This window comes from Melospiza melodia, chromosome 6 (genome assembly GCF_035770615.1).
Source record: "Melospiza melodia melodia isolate bMelMel2 chromosome 6, bMelMel2.pri, whole genome shotgun sequence".
NCBI lineage: Eukaryota > Metazoa > Chordata > Aves > Passeriformes > Passerellidae > Melospiza > Melospiza melodia.
This window is the reverse complement of record NC_086199.1, coordinates 68135672-68156395: the sequence shown is the minus strand read 5'-3', so window position 1 is coordinate 68156395 and position 20724 is coordinate 68135672. Positions and strand designations below refer to the sequence as shown.

General features: G+C 40.4%; 1 protein-coding gene across 1 annotated transcript in view; it reads right to left on the bottom strand.

The window, feature by feature from the left end:
* The window catches only part of HSD17B12 (hydroxysteroid 17-beta dehydrogenase 12), an 82301-nt gene that overhangs the window by 37658 nt on the left and 23919 nt on the right, over positions 1–20724 (bottom strand). Inside the window, 2 exon segments of the mRNA XM_063158829.1 lie at positions 8996–9071; positions 13464–13510. Coding sequence (XP_063014899.1) covers positions 8996–9071; positions 13464–13510 — 123 coding nt within the window.

Genomic DNA, 20724 nt, shown 5'->3' with positions numbered 1-20724 from the left:
TCCTGCTTTTTAGTACTCTATGCAGGACAGAGATGAAGAACTTAAGAGTATAGAGTGGCTGCTGAGAGCTCTACAAAGTATTTGGTTGGTTTTAAGGGAGAGCCATTCATTTTGGGAATGTATCCAATTTGGGACTTTCAGAGTTCACAGAAGTAACTCATAGTGTCATGGATGGATGGAATTTGTTTTCCAGAAGTATCAAGTACTTCCAGACTGGTGGTAGCAGACGTAGAAGCATGTTAAAATCAGCTGGGTATAACAAGAGCTAGTTTTTTCTGAACATTTTGAAGGGTCTGAAACTCTAAAGCTGAATACTGATAATCGAAGAAATCACTACAAGGAAGCTCTGTTGCACCTGTTGCAGAGGAAGCCTATGCTGTTCCTGCATAACTTAAGATGTCTGCCCACAATTTAACAGTATTTGCTATGTTTCCATAAATTGTTTTAAGTATATGCATATGAACACTTGGTCAAAGCCTCTAGGAATAGGTTCCAATTCCTTTCATTCAAGTACACATGCAGGACTTCCAGGGAATTCCTTACATAGCGCAATAGCTGCACATGTAATGTCACAGAAATAGCTTCCTTAAAAAGAGAGAATATTTTAAAAAAGTCTAATCACATACAACTGTGGAGCAGGTAAAACAATGACAGATCTTAATTTACATGTTCTGTTAAGTTTCAATGTTCTTTAAGTTTCAATATACACAGACATACAAAAGTCAGTTCATCACTTCTCAGCTTTCACAGATGACTTCAGCTCTCCGAGCCAAAGTCCAAAAACCATTGAGCCATTTGGGTGCGTAAGTTTTTAATGTGTATGTACAGTACTACAAAACAGAGGGAAAACACACTTTATTAATAATTGCCTCCATTTGCTCTCCTCTGACTTCCATTACATCAAAATACATTACAATTTCTAAAACACACTAACCAACTCAGAAACACATTCTGAGCAACGCAGGATCAATCAATAAGGCCATTCACCCAAATATTGTGCTCAGCATCGCAAGCTTTTCTAAATCAAGCTCGTTCTAATTACCAAGCTAACTAAAAACACAAAATCAAGCAGGCTGTGACAAACAGCTGCAGAGGCTGGCAGCCAGGGGGGCTGCACCCTCGAGTGCTGGCAGTGCTGGAGCGCCTGCAGGCAGCCAGGCGAGCGGAGCTCCCCACGCACCCCCGGCCCCGTGTGCAGGCACGGGGGGCTCCGCGGCCCCGCACGTGCGGCCGCCCCCGCGCTGCGCCGTGCTGAGCCGTGCTGGGCTGTGCTGCCAGGAGTGGTGATTCCCAGAATAGCTCTCTGCAGCACAGCCCCGAAATATCCACTCTGGCTGAAGCTGCACAAGGAGGGGCTAGGGCACAATCCCCAGCTATTTCAGGGGGATGCACAACGTGAAGCGTGGGAAGGTTGTTATTGTGCATCAGGCAGCTTCTCAAACTCCCCTTCCTCTCCTCTTTCCCCAACACTATTTTCAACCCCCCATGATTTTTTAAAAATATTCATTGATGTAGTTGTTGTTACTAAGCATGAAGAGAGGTATTTTTCATTCACTTAATCATTTGAGGAAGGGCATATGGACTATTTCCCATACTTCCTGTAACATTTCCTTTCCCTTAATGCCATTATTATTGTCTGTGACAATGTGTACACCTGACATGTGTATACATGTAAACATGAATTTTGCATCACTTTTTGCAAAATGGAGTCTAAATTCTTCAGCCATATACTTATTAGAACCGTAATTATTTTTAAAAAGCCAACATCTTTTTTTCAGATTTAGGCTCAACAGAATAAATTCCAGAAAGACCAGAAAAAATACACTGTAAGAAGAACTTAGTGTCACTTATAGAGACTGAAAGCTGTCATACCATGGATTAACAAAAAGAAGTTGTGCCCTTACTCTCAACTAAATTTCAAGACATTTAAGTCAGTCACTCTACTTGAATTAAAGCAAATTTTAAAAGGGAAACAAGTTTCTAGGCTAATTCAGCATTATCTTTTACAGCTCCAATTCAGCATCCACAGTAAAATATTTGCTGTATCCCAAAGTCAGGCACTTAAAAGGACAAGTATTCCGTTTTCTCCAAAGTATTACTTGTAAGGAAAAATCCATTGTTACTTAGCCCCCATCTACTGCTCAAAAAAACAGAGTACCCACTCAGCACTGGGAGTGTGGCACGGAGTTACAGTAGGCACACTTTTATACAGTAGCTACACACATTTGAAAATTGTTTATTTCTCATATTCAAGGATTTTTTTTAAAGAATTTGTTGTGCAGAACAAATCAACTGAGTTTCCTTTCTCTGTGAAGGGCAACTAACTAGTATTTTTTTCCTCACCACAACATATTCATTAAAAACCATAGAAGCGATTATCACTATTTCCTCAGTAGAGAAGTCTATCAGGGATTTTTACAGCTCTGACAGATAAAAAGGACTTGATGTAATGGAACTTAACCTGCTAAAAAAGTGACATAAGACTAAAATACACATTCATAGAATGAAGTTGCAGAAGGAAGACAGCACTGTTTGCACCACATAGTCCCTTCTTGTGCCAGAGAGAGACTATTCCTTGCAGGGACACTTAAAAGGCCTGATTTTAAGTCCCTTGGTAATACAGCTTCTACCAGTTGGCTTAAACTAAATTTTCAAAACAGATTTTCACCCAATCCAATGTGAAAACAATCCAATACTTATCTTTTCATGTGATGTTCAGTGTCTTTTACACTGAAAGTGATAAGCAATAGATTGCAGCTCACATGTTAACACAAGGTGTTCAAAGGCCCAGAGGCTCTTGTTTTGGCATCCTTGAAGGCTTACGTTACAGATGGGTTGTTAGCAGAGACAGGCATTATGTTCCTGAGTATTACAGAAAATGCAGTGTATCCCCCACACACAACTACTGCCAGGCAGAGGCAGCAGTGACCCCAAACATTTGCAGGGAAGACAATTCCTGGTTGTTCAACTCTGGCTTTCAAAAGTACCAAGGAAGTCACTTGCCCATTGATCCAACTACCTAACATGTAAAGCTTTAAGACTCAAGAAACCATTAGGTCTCAGAGTTAGTCCTGATCCTACAGGCACAATATACAGAGCATGAGGCTACTTCTGCTGCATTTATATTCAGACAAGGAAACCCAAAGTCCTGCATTCATATTTAAATAACCTTCATACATTCCTTTCCCTGGACTTCCTGGGTTTATTAGCTATTAGTAAGTACTGCATAGAAACACACTGGCAGTGAGGTTCACAGCAAGCACCTTCTTTCTGGAAGAAACTCACTGAGTCCTACTAGGTGTGAAAAGGCACCATCTCCTAGAGCTTGCGAGCTCACCTACTGCTTTGTGGAACACCTACACTGACCAATAAAGTTCCTGGTTTTCATCCTTAAAACCACCTGTGACACGTGATCTGTTACTCCCTATGCTGACAGATGATATGGGAAGGAAGTCCTTCTGCAAGGATATCACTGGTCATCTGCAGAACATTTACCTGTGTATGGTCCTACCAGACTGCTACCTCAAAACTCTCCTAAGAGGTGAAGTAGTTCTAGGACTGCATCCTGTAGTTTGCAGGGCATCTGTCAAGTGTTGCTCTCTAAGTAGTCTGTTCAATTTCTTTAAATGAATCCAGACAAAATGTCAATGAGAAAATTCAAGAGAAGACCATAAAAAAAGAAGGATTAAGCGGGAAAAATATCCAGCACAGAAGCAGAATTCTTCTTAAAGAAGACAAAAAATCAAAATTAAAAATAAGCTCCTTTTCCAATAGCTCTATTTTTTACATCAGGGTCATCTACTTAATTCATTAACAAATTAATGAACGTTAATTCAGTTTGAATCCTCTGTCCACTCTCTACAGTGCCCACCAACTGCTCCTTTAGTAAGTGGCTCACTCAAGGCAAAACCAAGAGAACTTCCTTCGCTTCATCCAAGGGAAACTTTCTTCAGAGATTAAATTCAAGAGTTCATTATCAAAGACCCTCACACTACAACACGACAACTTTATGTGAAAGGTGACTTCAGTGCATCAAAACAAGTCTAAAATATTTGAAACCATTTTGTCAAGTCCAAGAAATATATGAGGATTTCAAGTATGTCAACCTGAACCTGGCTCAGGTGATAGAAGGCTGCAAACGTATTCATTTACCTTAAAATAGTTCACTAAAGGTCAGAATAACTGCCAGATTCACTTAGTCTTCAAGTTAAGCTCAGGCAAGTGAATCTTGTCATTTCAGTGCAAAGAATGTCATTTCTCTGCAAAAGATCCCCTTCCTCTCAGAACTTGTCTGCATTTCAACCTCCTCTATTACACACAAATATTCTCACTTGCCAACTCCAAAATGTGAGGAGGATGTACTGGGGTGCAGCAGAGGGGAAATCTGAGCGACAGGGCAGAGATGAAGGAGCCAAGTGCTCCAAGGGAGGCACAGGTGAGCATCTGCAGGGCCAGGTTTGTCATGGGAGCATGGCCCATTTGCTGCAGTGGGTCATGGTGAGGGATGGGGCACAAGCACAGGGGTCAGCATCACGTCTGCTTCAGGATGCTGCCCACAACCTGCTCACCAAGAAAGCAGAAGAAAACTGTAAAACCCACTTGCCTAGGAAATGGGGAAGAAACATTTCTGGGTTTGGCACCACATCCCATTTTTGTACTCAAAAATCATGCCAGAGTATTAGAACACAAGAGATCTTGAATATAAGCATGACAGCTACCAGTTAACGATACCCAAAATCTTAGGGTTAGAGAGTAGCTCAAGATGAAGCTACCATGATCAAGCAACTTAGACACACTACACATTGGGCTGAGGAAAGCTACTGGAATGAAACAGCTACATAGATTTTTGCAAAATTGCCAAAAACCTTTCTTTCCTTATAGAAGAAACTTGTACTTTCTTATAGACATGTAGCAGAATCCAAGTTTTGAACATTAGTTCCCAATGCATGTAAGGCTGTATGTGTGTAGTTTCCAAATATGAAAGGCTTATAGGGTATTCCAATTAAATGTTAATTTTTGAGAATACATTGGAAAAACAGTTGATTTCTCTAAATTCAAACAGTTTAATTAGTGCCAATTTTATCATCTGTGTGTGTGTAAAACTAAACCACCAACTTGAAAGCAGTAAATAGGAATTTCCTTTCATTATATAATAACTGATGACAAAATCTGCCATGTTGCTTTTATATGCACTCACCTACAAGTAAGTAGTTACTCAGACTTGTAAGTAGAAACACCAGCAAGCAGTAGCAGTTTTTTCCTGGCTCTTGCAGCTCAAGCTCAACTCCATGAAGTGTCCTGTGAAGGTACCAGCTAACAATGGACACCAATACCAAATTCTTTTGGCAACTTCCCTATAGACAAACTGAAGTTTTTCCTTGCTTATCTGGTCTGCACTACATTCTTCATATTGCAGGCCTTGGGTAATGAGTTTCTACAGCAAAGTAGTTCTCAATTCCCTCAGAACAAACTTATCCAGTGCAGTAACTGAAGCTTTTCTGCCTGCAAATCCATGGTTCAAGAACCAACTGCTAGCACAGAGCACCTGAGATGTCTTGGACCATGCTCATTATTAAATACAGCAAATCAGGAAATAGACTCATTATGTGGCACTCAAACAATTGTCTCCATTCACAGAGAAATTTTCTTCCTGATCCTCCCTGAATGTTTGGAAGTGTTTAACAATGCAATGCAACAGACACTTCAGAAAAGTGGTGGAACAGTGAAGCAGCATGAACTAAACTAGAGAAGCCTTCTTTACAGTGACCTTAATAGTCTGTGCTTGTGCCTGACAACTTGATTAAAAGATCTAATATACTTCCATAAAACTTACATAATTCCTCATAAAGGTTGTCCATGATGACTGAAGAGGAAATTCTAAATTTTTTTTCTTCAGTCAGTGGCTGACACTCTATTTCTTAATAGAGTATCTCTATTATCCAATATTCTCCCTATTGTGTCCTATATTATCCCTATTATCCATATTTCTTAGGGAACAAAAAGCAGAATTTCTCTTTTACGGCAAATCCTACAACACCTAAGTATTCTGAAAAAAAAAAAAGCTTTAAAGAATGCTTGAAAACACAGTGAAAAATCTTATAAAGTCTTCAAAAACTTGTAATTAACCCACTAATTTTTGTTGCTCAAACTGAGCTGCACATTCAGAACATCTGGTGTTCCTATAACATCAATTCAGCCACTTTAATATGCATATGCACATTAAAAAAAAATCAGCTCCAGGTCAGCTGGCATTTAACATGCAGAAAGACATATTCCCTTATGATGGTGGTTATACAACTTGTATTTTGTAAATAGATGTCACTCCTAGTAGAAGTCTACCCTATGAGCAGATGAGCCTTCTGAAGTAGAACGAACACACCTGAGTCTGAAAACCCCTGTCATTATTTATGGCAGAGTGTATCTATCCATTCAATAGGATAAGCATGAGATTGATTAACAAAAAGGAGGAGCAAACTGAAAACATGCACAGAATCACGCAACTCAAAGAACTGGAATTAGTTAAACAGCTATTCTTCCTTAAAGTGATAAAGAGTCATTACTCAAGAGGAGCAAGCTCTGTGCCAATTTGAAGAACAATGGACCACTATAAAGAAGTTTAAAGTTACCTTAGAAGCCTGCAAAGGAACCGTTTAGGTAATTACAGACTTAGCATTAAAAAAGTCACCCACCTTATCTATGACAACATCTAAGCAGACTGCAGAGACCACATGGGACTGAATACAAGACAATTCTGTCCAGCTAAAACTTAGCAGGATCTGAAAGTGCAACTCAGGCTTGCTTGTTCATGCAGACTATCCTAACCCTTCAGTAGATGCCACGATGAACAAGGTATACTTTTCAGTAGCTCAGTGTTGTCAAAAGAAGCGTTCTGAGAACCCAGCATGAGTCATCTCAATTCACAATGGTTTAGGAAAGGAAGCAGAAAAATGTTTGGGTAAGGCCTAACAGTAATTATGTATTACAGGCTGCTTCACATAGGGAAATGTACCTATTTTTTTAATCTGAGAGCCTCCCCCAGCAGCTACCATGTAAGTGCTGAAGCTCAAAGCAGTAGATTTATCTATCTTGTCAGCATCACGTTTAATTCCCAGGGAGAAAGAGATACCCAGACTGTTACAGAAAGGGTTATGACCACCCTCAAGAAGCTTGCCACTTCATGCATAGGTGTTTGATTCCTGAACAAGACTATTTGTAGAAACTTCTTTCAGTTATAGCTTGACTTAGCAAAACAAGTTTATGTAACGTTGCTAGAAACGTGACTGCACATGCCCACACAAATGCAGCAAACTATCATCCAGCTACTGCAGTGAACCACCAAAAAACACCCCCTTGTTGTAGCTTCCTTATGTATGGGCAGCAAGCATCAGCAGTGAGACAGGTTACCCAGGCAGTGACACCTATTCTGCTGCATTTACACTGTCACTACACTGCCCAGAGTGTCACAGGTAGGTCCAGACACTGCCGTGACTGCCTTAAATGAAGGATACTAATGAACAATGCCACTTACTTCCAAACCAGGGGAAGATAGAACTTGATGACGACTTTGCTCTAAGAAAGAATGCTCTTTACAACTTAAACATACACATAAGAAAGAATAATTTTCTGTCTAGAAAACAGTTTGATATGTCATCTTACATTGGACACTAAAAGCCAGAAATAGTGACATTGATATCAACAGAACTGTATGTTCTGAATTTACAGATTCAGTACAACAGCTACTGTTTAGCAAGTTGAAGTCCTTGAGTTTTTCAGTCATCCTTACTTTCACTCAGCAATCCTTTACAACTTCATACAGCACAGTGTGTTGACTCTTTACTTAGGGGATTATGCTTTATAGTAAAACAGTGCCACTAACAAATACACAGAATTTTTTAGTAAATTTAAGCGAAAATTATACATTTATGACCTTGGAAAGAGAGTAAACCATTTTAGAAAGCCTAAACAAGACAAGAGAGGGTAGCACAGAAGCATCACCTTAAAGCTTTCTTTGCCCAACATCATTATGCTGAGAAACCTGTTTTATAGCACACAACTTCTACTCCTGCTTATCAAAACCTTTTCACGTGGTTATATTTCTCACTTTATCTTGACATACACTGCACAAACTAATAACCTCGCATGAAATAAGCCTTAATAAAAGAGATATAGATTACAAGAGGAATTCTTGTGGTTTAGATTATACTTTGCTCTGATTGGGAAATCATTTGTCAGCATGAGACTTGAGGAAGTTTTTTTCCTAACTGATCCTGTAGAAATACCCATTTGTGATTGAAACACTAAAGTTGCTCCCTTATTTTTCCATTACAGCCACTTACTACACACTTACTGAAGAAACAATCCCTAATACACGTTCTTAAACACATTAACTCATTCCATACAGTCTTATGACTATGAACACTCATCACCTCAAAAGAGCTTACAGGTCTCTAATATATTATTTGAGTAGTTTATTCAAACAAAACAAAAAAGAGGGAGATGGGGCAAGCTACCCACAATAAATCTGTATACTTGGTAAGACAGCAAATAACAAAGAAAACACTTTCAACAACTTTTAGTTGCAAAGAAACCACCCTTATGGCCGGACCCCATTAAATCAAACTTTCTTCAAACAGAGAGAATATTCAGATGGAGAAATGACTGCATGTTTCTTGCCTTATTATGATTTTAGACAACTACTACTATGTGAATAGGTGGTATTTCAGTCTGGCCTGGTAAGCTATTCTTATGGAAGACTAACAGTTTTAGAAGTAGTTATTTCAGAATTAAGCCCTATTGTTCTCAGAAGTTAAATATGAAGAGCTGTAAAATTGAACTGCAAGGCCTTTACCACTTATATCTGTAACATTTGCACTGTGCACAAGAGCAAACTCTTTTCAAAATCAGAGCTGTATATATTAGCATGTATGAAATTCATGTGCAATTGCATTTATTTATAAGCATGCCAGTGAAGTTTAGGGAAGAAGTTTTAACTCACTTATTTCAGTAGAAACCTGGTCCAGTTTTTCTTTTGACCTACTGATTAGAACCACCTTCATTCCACGTCTTGCTAACTGCAAGAAGACAAAACAGGAGACATTAGAATAGTCATAAATCACTTCCAAGTTAGTATCCTAATCAAAGCAATTGCAAAATTCATCAAGCATCTCAACAATATATGACCAGCAAGTCTGAAAAAAATACAATTTTAAATAGAGATACAAAGGGGAAAACCAGGATAAATACTTCCATGTTATTTCTTATTTAATTCCATTCACACCATGCTATCTTCTCAGTCATCTAATGGAGGTGGATAGGCACATTTATAAAACAGAAAACAAACAGTGGATATTTTACAGAACTTTTACACTACCTCTGCAAGTCAGAGCAAAGATATTATTATCCATAATGAAGTTTATCATGCCAAGTTGAGATATCCATGGTCACTTGAACATCTGTGTTGCAACTCAATACTTCCTCCCTTTAGTAAGGCTCCACTCTTACTTTGTACTACTCATAGGTATTAAGGTTAATTTACTTCTAAAACTCTTTTAGGGAAGCTATCTGAGGAAATTAAGATGGGGCCAGAGCATACCCTGGTCATCAAAGCAGACCTGCCACTGCAAGTTTAAAATGAGATCTAACAACTCAACTGAAAAGTGTCTGCAGGATGACAGCTACATATCTGAATTACTCTGAAATGAAAATTATGTTTGTGACTACTACAAGTAGAAACAATGTATCTGTCCACAGTTCAAAGTGGCTCTGACACTTCAGACCTACACTTAAAAACTATGTATGTTGTCACTGCTCCAGTAAAGCTCCTTCACTGCCTTCAGAAGCTGATGAGAATGGGACTCTGATGGAATTTTTAAAAAACCACAACAACAAAAAAATCCCAGCTAACCAACAAAACACACAGACCCAAAAACCTCAAAACACTACACCACAGTACAGCCACAACCTGAAGTGGTTTAAAGCTGTCCACTGTTCTAGCAGGAGAATGCAAAGCAGCAGTGATTCTGTCAGACAGAGGTATGGCAGAATTCATCAGTGAACTCTCTACTTCCAGGTGTGATCTCTAAGCAGTAGAATCTCATACTAGATCTCATGAGCATAGAGTGAGGTGTGGTGACACCAGACACCACAGGAATCACTAGCAAAAAGCTGCCAGGTTCAGGCTCACAGGCAACTTAAGCCTTCTGCTGGAGGAAATGACGTGGGTGTTACAAGGATTACTGGCTGAAAGGGATGAACACATCCAGCCAACTGCAGAGAAGCACCTGGCTCACTGGGACAAACTTTACATGAAGCCCATGGTAGGCTTGGAAGGCACCAGGAAGAAGGGAAAAGCACTCTCATTCCACAGGATCAAGGCAATGAAGGCCTTACATACCTAACCTGCTAGGACAATCTGACAGTAATCTACTCAGAATCCAAAATAACTGCTGTCCCATGAGGCAAAAAGCACCAGAGATCTTCCTCATGGATGCAAAGCTCCAGACTGCAGACAGAGGAGTTTGCTCTCTTTCAGCAGTCATGACCCTTGGGCTCTCAGACTGCTTCAGTAGGTACCTGGGCTTAATGGAAAAGTATTCATCTGTATTTGTCTCAAAAGTCAAGGAAGTAAAGTGATGCCAATACATCCAGCCAGTGGAACTTCATCACATTTAGAGAATTTCCACCACAAGGGCAAGCGTGAGAGGAACCTCTGCTATGTTCACACTGAAGGGATGCACTCGGAGAAGTAGTTTCCAATCTGAAATTGGAAACCCTTTTGCAAGTGGAGTTCTAAGGAGAAAACACATAAAGGAGCCAAGAGAAGACCCTGTAACTAGGAACAAATATCACTAAGAGAAGTAATCAAAATTGAAAAAGATACAGCACTTGAGAGCAAGTTCAATTAAGGTGCCTGATGAGCGCTCTGCCTTCACTGGTATAGACCTAGTTGGTTGAAAGGAAACAATCATCCAAAGAGAGATAATGATCCCTGCTTTGTAGATAACCTGTCATTACACTTGTCCCTTTGGCAATATCCTTAGGGTCCTGAAATGGCAGAATGACAGGACCTCAAAACTTACCATAAAAACTCACCCAGAGTAGCATATGTTGAGAAGCTACCCTTGTAGCCTAAGGATTGATGCAAGCAAGAGTCACCAGTCTAATGGAGCTGATGAATGGAGGTGTTTGACTTCCTTAAATGCCATGTTAGTGACTACCACATTTTCCACTCTGGTAGCAAAACACAGCTGCTGTATAAACCCTTCCTCTCCAGGATGGAAAATAACGACATCAACAGTCAGCCAAAGCAAGGTTAAAGCTCTTGTTAGAATAGACATAGCAAGAGATTCTAAAAATGCTATACTAAACAGATGTGCATAGTAGAGTACTGCAGAGTATGCAATGGGATCACAACCTCTAGTTTATCACCAGCACACAAATAAGGCTAAGGTTGAATTTATACTAATGATTTTCAAAAACAAACAAAAGATAACGATAGAGAGGCAACGAATACTGACTCCTCATCATATCCTCAAAACATGAAACCTTTCACAAAGGGCTGATCTAGCAATGATAAGGATATGAGTGCTGGGCAAAGATTAAAGGTCTTAATACTGCAAGAGTGAAAATGTAGAAACAGTTCTTTGCTTGGAAAAGGAAAATAATCTACAGAGCAGAGTATAACCCAAGATTCCACACACTCATAATGCTCTTCCATCACTTTCCAGTGAGACCATATCAAACTTTCAAAGAGGCAATTCTCAACACACAGTTACAATTCTCACAAATTACTCCAAGGAAAAGGAAGTTGTCTACATGACTATAATCACAGCCATCAGGGCCCAAGCAGCCATATGCCAGCGGAATTTATAGTAGCCAGGAGGGAATTTTTAGTAGAAAATCAAGCCTCTTCTGGCAGACTTCTGTAGATGCTTCTAGAGTTAAAGACTGAGATACCTCTTCAGGTATTCCACATTTCACCCCACATCCACACTTGACTTTATCAAAGTACTCTTCATCCATTTAAGCTGTCAAAGGATGGATTTGTGTTTTATTCTAAATAAATGCCTAAGTAACAATAATAACTACAACTCAAAGTATGTTTTATTCTGTAGCCCAAGAATGAATACCAGTAGTCTCTGGGATGCCCTCTGCTTACAGCAACCACTACAAGGCAGCTGTGATAGACATGGTTTTCCAACAGTATCTCATACTTGTGATGCTTTCCTAACGAGGGTTTGAGGGCAGCAGTCAGCCAGCAGCAGACATCCATGCTCAAAAGCAGCCTAGCTCTTAGAGACATTTCAGAACATAAAGCAAGCTCTCATTTTATCCACCCAGTACCTTGCCATATAGATCCTGAAACTAATCTCCCATGATGTTCAGGGGATGTCTCCCACACCAGAGGACTTCCTCCTGATAATGGTCTGCTGTGGGCACAGTGACCTCCTTCCACTTGCTCTAGACATTTAAAATTAAGTGTTGCATCATTTGCTTTGGTGCCATGTAACTGGGGTACCTGGCAGCTATGAGCTGTGAGCAATATGTCAGGGTCAGGTGCTGCTGGCACCAGGCTTAATCCCTTTTGCAGCCAACTCCCCTTTCTCAAACTAGGACTATGAAGTACTACTTCCTGCAAAGTAGAAATGAATTTGGGGGCTAGAGCTGCAGATAGCAGGGCAAGACACATCAGGATGACAGGAAATCCAAAGGACAAGGACTACCCATGAAGAGGAATGCCATTTTCCCTGTGGGCTTCACAAAACAAAAAAAAATGAAATAAGAAAAAACTAAGGAAAGGGGAATCTCTCACAGCTGATCTCACACAAAATCATGCTGGTGTTTCAGAGAACACAAAAATGAGCACAGACAGGCTCACTCTGATACTAATGCTGAGTTTAAAGTTATTTTTGCTATAAATTGTTGTAGTCAGCACTATTTGTCATTATGTTCTCTGGGCTTATAGGCTAAATTACCCTATACTAACAAGCACTTTCTTAAGCAATACATTCCAGTATATGAAATATATTTGGAGCCCACATATCCATCAAGAGCAAAAGTACAGTAGAAGAGATAAAGGTAAAACCCAGCTTCAGAGACTTCATGAACTAGAGAAAATAATTGGAAGTTACTGCTGGCAGCTGTAAATGCCATTTAGTCAGTGCCTGGAAGTACCAAAAGGAATTACCAAGGGCTGAGAAAGTTAAAATTCTTTGAAAAACAAAAGAAGTTAAAAATAAAAACTGAAGGACGAGGTAAGAGCTGAAAATATAGTTCACAAATAAAATAAACGAACAAGAAACTAACAAAAAGAGATACAATTTTGGTTGGTTAGCAGAGGAAGGCAAGGTAGGGGACCTCTTTCTCCACAGATATCTATGTTAAAATAAGGTGAGGAAATATCACATGCAGCTTGTCATATTGCCAAGAATCAAGACAGCCTTCCAAGTGGTGAGAATTCTTACCTCTTCTGCATAGGCTTTTCCAATCCCATCAGTAGCTCCCGTGACCACTGCAACAAAAAAAAAAAGACAAATCTGCATTAGTTGCTTCACAGAAGTAATTTCAATGTGTGTGTTTGTTTGTAGGCTATTAAAGTACTCATTCCAGACAGAAACATATCAAAGTCTCTGGAACAGGGACTCCTATGAAATTACTTTAACAACTCACACTAAAACCTTTCCATAGATAAAAAAGGAGAGAAACAAAGGGAATTAGGAGTCTAATGTGTTTCAAGAATCAGGTTCAGCACCCTGTCTAAAGCCAGGCCTCTGTCCTAATACTCTTCCTCAGAAACCTTGTGGACTAAGAGATTTCCAAGCCATTTAAATTTAAAAAAAAAAAAAAAAAAAAAAAAAAAGCTGATTTGTGACTATTAAACCAGCTGTCAACTTAGCTTTAACTGTACAGTAAAATAAAAAGTATCTCAAATCCAGTAAGCATCCAAGAAAACAGATTTTAGGACCCAGACAACAGCTTTCTGTTACTGTTCCTCCAGCAGATTTCAGTTCCTCATGGCCACTGTGCTCACCAGCACTAGTATGAGCTACTGATCCAGGCATCAGCTGCAAGCTAGGCTTCTACAGCTTAAACTTTCTCACCTGTGGGTGACTGGATCTGTGTCAAGCTTCAAGTCTTTCTAGGATTCTTTTCCACAAGCTGAGAAGCTGTGAGTGACTCAACATGCCATTAGTTTGACAGATTATTCCAGGGCTCTCGCCACACTAGTAGCTGATCATCCCAGTAAATAGCAATTCCTCCATACAGAAACTGCTTTTCCAACCTGTTTTTGTGCAAGTAAATTAAGCACCACTTTTTTTTTCTCTCTCAGCTTTTTGCTCGCACTGAACCCAACACCTACACCTCAACACCCTTCCATTTTTAGCTCTCCTGTCCAACCTGTCATTTACCTGTCTCTGCTCTCACTCTCCACGTAGCCACAGAACACACTTGACTTTTTCTGTTTGTACTTTTATCAGATCAGAAGAGCTTGGTTTGTGCTTCCTCTGCTTATCACTGAATGTAGCCATGGCCAAATAACTGGACTTGCTTAATGTTTCAGAACAGTGAACTGGGAGTGTTGGTTTAACTCTCAGGTCAACCTCTATCTGAATGAAAGTCATAGCAGACAGAGGTGCTGTCTGGCATTGGGATCCAGCAATAGCTTCCCTTTGGAGCACTGGAAGGAGATGTGCTTGCAGATGATTTGATTAGTTACTGCTTGCAGATCCCCTCTAACAGTTAGCATGCAAACTGCAGCCAGAATATTTCTGTTTGAGTAATAACAGCTAGGAAATGCTGTAACCCTTTCAGTCTCTGTGCCTGCTACCTATAAATAAGTAGCTATAATAACAAAAGATTAAACTGCTGCAAAGGTCCTATTTGAGTTTGAATGGTCCAGCAACAATTCAGTAACAGGCTAGAAATAAAGATGCAGTCATATCCCTGATTTAAGTGAAATTCACAGATGACAACAGATGAAGGTACATGCATATATGTTTATCCCCTCCCTGGTTTCAGGGTTTATTTCCAAGATGACATAACTCCAGCATGATAAGGATATGCATACTGCACACACGGGATGCTCCAACTCCCAACAGAGCTCTGCACTGTCAGTGCCAGGGAATTTTATTGAGAAAACCAAGTATCTGTGTAACACTGCTTTGCCACTTCCTATCCAGGCACAATTAGGGAAGTGTGAGTGATAGTTTTGGTACAGAAACAAAGCCATGTAAGGAAAGGTGAAGCAAAGGTCCAAATGACCAATAGAAATCAGACTTTAGGGAAGAAATCAAGAATACTTTCCCAAGAGCCCATTTCCTGCAACCAAACTTGGACCAATATTGTTGCCCATTCAGCCAGACACACCACAGTCCTGCAGGACAGCATGATCCCTTTAACAAGCTTCAGTTTCAGCCTTGTTGACCTGGGATTCACATTATGTATTATCATAAAAGTAATTTTTGCTTCAGCAAAACAATGAAGCACACAGGAGTACAGTGAAAACACTACCAGGACCCCTCCCCATAAGGGTCACAACAGTAACTGGACAAGTTCAAAGCTGGCCCAACGTGGAAAACATTCAACTTCAGTGAGTTGGTGAAAGGGGTTGTTTCTTTCACCATAGTTAGTGAGGCACCTAAAGAAGAGACATTCCCTTTACCACTTAGATTGTTTCTTCTCTTCCAACTCAGAATTTACAGACTTAATGGTTTTATTCCCAGATAACAAGCTCAGCATTTCAAAACACTGTTTTCTGACACTGCAAGTTATTCCAGTTCTAGCAGCTGCAGCCAAAAATGCATGCTCCATGAGGCAGGGACTCCAAAAAGCACCTGTAGCCCTTTAAAGGCTTAGTAAAGTACAAGTAGTTTCAGTCAAGGATATTTACTCATTTATTGAATCCATTGCTTAGGTAAATGGTAATGGAATCAGCTGGAGCACGAGACATAAGCTGAAGATCAGGGATTTCTAACTGAAGTGTGAGTAACAGGATGGTTTTTTTCCCTTTATAAGTCCTAGTTCAAATTAAAATAACCTGTAGTCCAGAGATTAAAGTACCCTCCAGAACAGAATGTGAGAAATTTAACTAAATCTGATGTACATGAAAATTACAAAATCCCATCAGGAAAAAAGCAGTGCTTGAGCCATCACCTACAGAAACAGACTCCTGGTTAATACACATCCCTGTTTTGCTTCTGCTGCAGGAAAAGGCCTCAGGAGAGTGTGCAGCTAGTTTTCTTAGCAATAAGGGAACTCCTCACAAGAGGACACTGAGACCATCATTAAATTAGTGGTTCCATGTGGAGAAGGATAACTGTCTTCTGCTCCATGCTCAGCCATCTTGAAGAACAGACAGTACAAGGACTGCTTTCCAACACCTAACCTAAAACCTCTTCTTTTCAGGCCACACTTCCCTTCCTAAGGCCCTTTGAGAAAAGCCACCTGGCTCAATTCCCTCCTATTCCAAGCAAATGGATTTGCCATCTACAGCTGCACTGGGAGAGGCCATGGAGGTCAGCACCCACAGACTGAGAAGGGAAACGTGCACCAGCACAGACCTGGCCTGCTCCTGGCCAGTTCAGCCAGCTCTGGTTACTGCTCATTTGCTGGATCCTAGTGAGCAGTGTGGAGGGTCAGAAAGGCTGCCCTGACAGGAATCTGCCAGAGCAGAAAGCAAAACTTAGACCTTACATTGTAAAAGCAGGGAAAAGAGGTGGAGTAAAGGCAACTGATAGGACCAACATCACAGAAGTCAATATTCAGCCACCAATAGTCTTCCTCCACATTTTAGATGACCTAAAGCTTCTACATTAGAAAGTGACTTAAAATTTTCATATTGATTACATTCATCTCAAGCTTCCATACTGGAGAGAAATGTTGCAGTTTCAACCACTCCAAAGCTGTGTCAGTTTAACTAAGTTTCTACTATCAACTTGATGTGCCCAAGCTAGTTTGACTCCAAGTGTGTATTAAAAGCTTTTGAATTCTGTTTCTTCTACAGACTGCCTTCCAACAAAAGTTACAAACTGACTGCAGTTGGCAGAGCTTAAAGAAGGCAAAGCAAGTAGGACAGAAATAAGTTATTGTCTGTACAAGAAAGCTGCACCAGCACCTAAGTGTGATTGTACACATTTACTCAGTAGTCAGACTAACTGTAGTAGCTTCCCACTTCAGCCATCTGCTGTCTCCAGGAGAGAAGCAAGAAGAGTGCCCAGGCAACTTGTGTGTGAGCCCACCAAGTAAATGTTTGCCTGAATGGAAGCTTATATTGCACCATTAGATAATTTTAGACAAAGAAGTCAGCACCCATCTTTGCCTTTTCCCCTACAACCCTAAAAGTCAGGGGACAAAAAATAAGGGAAGGTATCCAGTAACACAACATACTCTGAGAAGAGCTCACTCCTAATAAATCAATACATGCACAGGCATTGGGCTGGAGATGTTCTACCCTGGGAAGCCCCCACTGGCCAGTCCTCAGCAGCTTAGGATACATGGTATTCCACAAAATAATAAGGCCTCCCCTGGAACAGATTCCCATCTCAAGAACCTTTTTTGAAACTAGTACATGCATAACTAGAGAGCTGACATATACATCAACTTTTTTACGTTGCAAAAAAAGCCTGTCTAAAAATTCCTGTTCTGAGTCAGAGTCCACAAAGCCTGGCCCTAGTGAGTCCAGCACACTGAAAGAAACATCTCTTGCTCTTCTAGGAAATGGCATTTTGGGTAAGACTGGCATAATCACTGTTGTAATCAGTGACAGATGTATGTATGATAGCATCATCTAGTTCTGGCTTTCATTTCAGTTTTACATCAACAGTCTTATATTCCAAACCTTACACTGTTTGGAGTGGTAGACATCAAGTTGGAAAGCTGATAAAACTAAAATCATTATTCATGCTCGCCACTAGGGTACACCACCTCAGTACAAATTACTGTGAACCCAACCCATGCTTTGGATGCAGTGATAGGGTGCAAAAAGAAACTGCCAATGTAGTATCAAGGTCTCCAAACAATGAGAGCAGCATGGGGCATCATCTGTTCACACTGCTGGAGGAGGTTATGCCACAATTACCATTGTATATATACAAGTCATCAGCACAAGATCACAAGTCAGCAGTTAAATTTTTTATTACAGAATTATCCTTAATATGTCATGTAATCTTTTCCCTAAATCACCAAAATCTACACCTCAGTTCAGGATAGCATCTTTGTCCTAATGGCTGTGCCAGAATTTTGCTTCCTATGTGGTTGTGGGAAGAGAATAAAGAAAAAACAAACTCACACCTCCCCCCACAGACTTTTCAACTCCCACTTGGAGTTTAACTACACATCTTTGACCTCTTACAGTGATCTCTTTAATTGAAGATACAGCTATACAGGCACCAACCACAGCCTCTACTACTAGAATAGTTATTGACAGACACAGCTCATTAATTCTCTACACTTTAATACCCTCGAGTCAACTTATTTTCTAATGCTTCATAGCTTTTGCCCATATACAACAGGTATAAGGTAGTTCACAAGCACTGGCAACATTTCCTGGCCAGTACCAAACTGGCAACCCTCGATAAACAAGGTTAGAAAACCTCACCAGTCTGTGAGACGTGTCATCTTGCACTAAAAGGGAACAGCTTTCCTGTAATCAAAGAAGCCATAGGCCAAGCCTGTGGAACACATGCAGCCAGAGAGTGACTTCAGTCTAGAAGATTACAATGACCAGTGGTACTTTAGGGGATGAAAATATGGACGAGTCTCCAGAAGCCTTACATAGGGGTAAATACACAAATGTTTCCAACAGCACCTGCATCCTTCAGAAATCCCACAGCCCATGGCTAAATATGAGAGATAAAGTGCCACCAACAGTGTGGGGAACTCACATGTTTTTTCTGCTTATAAGCAGTAACTGCCACTGTCTTGCCAAATAAGAGGTCACCAAAAACCATCCACCACCTCCTAAGAGGTATAATAGAGTTGTATTCCTTGCTCATAAAAAAGGGACTGCCATTCCAGAGCCAGGCAAAAGCAGAACCCAGTAGTCATTGGCAGTCTGTTTTGTGACTGAAGTGAGTATTCAAGGCCCAGGGAGAACATTTTACTTGCTTCTCATGCAGCCAGGACATCTTAAAACAAAAGCAAAGAGTGGTGCAGTAAACATGAGGCAGGCATGTAGAAATCATCTCATCTCAAGCAAAGGAGCAAGGACCAGTGTTGAAACAGGGAGAGGGAGCAACAGCAAGCATAGAAAATTCTACTGCAGTTCTGCAGAGCAATCACGCTGAAACAAGATTATAGATTCGTGACTCCCCAACTCAAGGTTAGACTACAGTGAAAAAAAAGAGCTTAAAGAGATCAAGCCTGCCTTCAGATACAAACACACGTTTTCCACAGCAAAATGAACTTTTGAGATGCCTAATGGAGATAAAGCACAGAATACCTTTATCCATATTGCCTCTAGCAAACAGCACCAAGCATACTCCTTGCAGTGCTTTGACTACCTGCACAATGAAGCTAGCAACTCTTAGGCATGTTCTCTACTCGTCTCTTCAAACTACAAATTCATTTTGGTTCAGCCATTTTCCTGTTTTCATTCAAAAAAGCCCGAGTTTTTAGGCAATCTTTCAGAGTACTGCAGATGCACTCATGCATGTCATTACCTAGGAGGGAGAACTCAGGCCACCAGCAATGTTATTCTCCATAGACAGATGTGGATCCAGCAACTTGGGAATACACCCTTCCTGTCAAAAAACTAAGCTAACTAACAGATTTCAAGGAGGGTAGCCTAGCTACATCTCCAATCCCCTGAGAAGGGTTCAAATTTGTTTCAAAATGGTCACTGCAGATCTAGTCTGTCTGCAACATCCTCCATTCACACAGAAGAGCCATCCCTGTCCTGCAAGACTGAACCCAGATACAAGTGAGGGTCTGTCACAGCACAGTACCCAACTGCAGCACGCATCTACATAAACTAGCACCCTCTGTGTATTGCTAAAGCAATACAGTTGAGAGAAACTTCACTGCACAGCTAACCTTAGCATGGGTTTAAAGTACAGCCCATAAATAACTGAAGACTCGAGATTCTTCTGCTACGAAACACAGAGGCTATATTAAGAATATGACAGCTCCTGGGGAAAACAAAAGCTGGCAAGGGGAGAAAAGACTATCCCTGCTTGGCATCAAGCAGTGCTTCATTTATTACAGATTTATATAAATCACTGGCATTTGACCAATACCAAGCTTCTAGATTATCTCCAGCCAATAAAAGTACTTTAGACTGTGTTGGTTAAAAATATTCTACTTTTTGTCCTCGGTTTGCTAGGAACAGCTATTTTTAGTAAGACTCCAATCAACCTTATCAAAATCAAGCATCAAAAATAGACTGGAGAAACACTGGAAGCATATACTATTTTTAGCTGCTCCATCTATCCCTGCCGTTATCCACAAATTCTGACTGCACAGACCATGCATGAGTGCTTAGTTATTCTAGGCAGATCTTAGTCGTGACCCTTTTTTTCCCTGAACACCTGAATGCAGAAAACACTCGATTGATTAAAGATTAATACAGCCGCAAACCATGACAGCTGCCTTTCGTCTGAGTGCTTTTGGGGAGGGGGAAAATACAGGATGACAGAAAGCTTGCATCAGTATTCCTCTTGGGGATCCATTACATGGAAAGAAAATTGCTATTTCAATTCCCTTTTGTTGCTAAAAATAGCAGCCCCA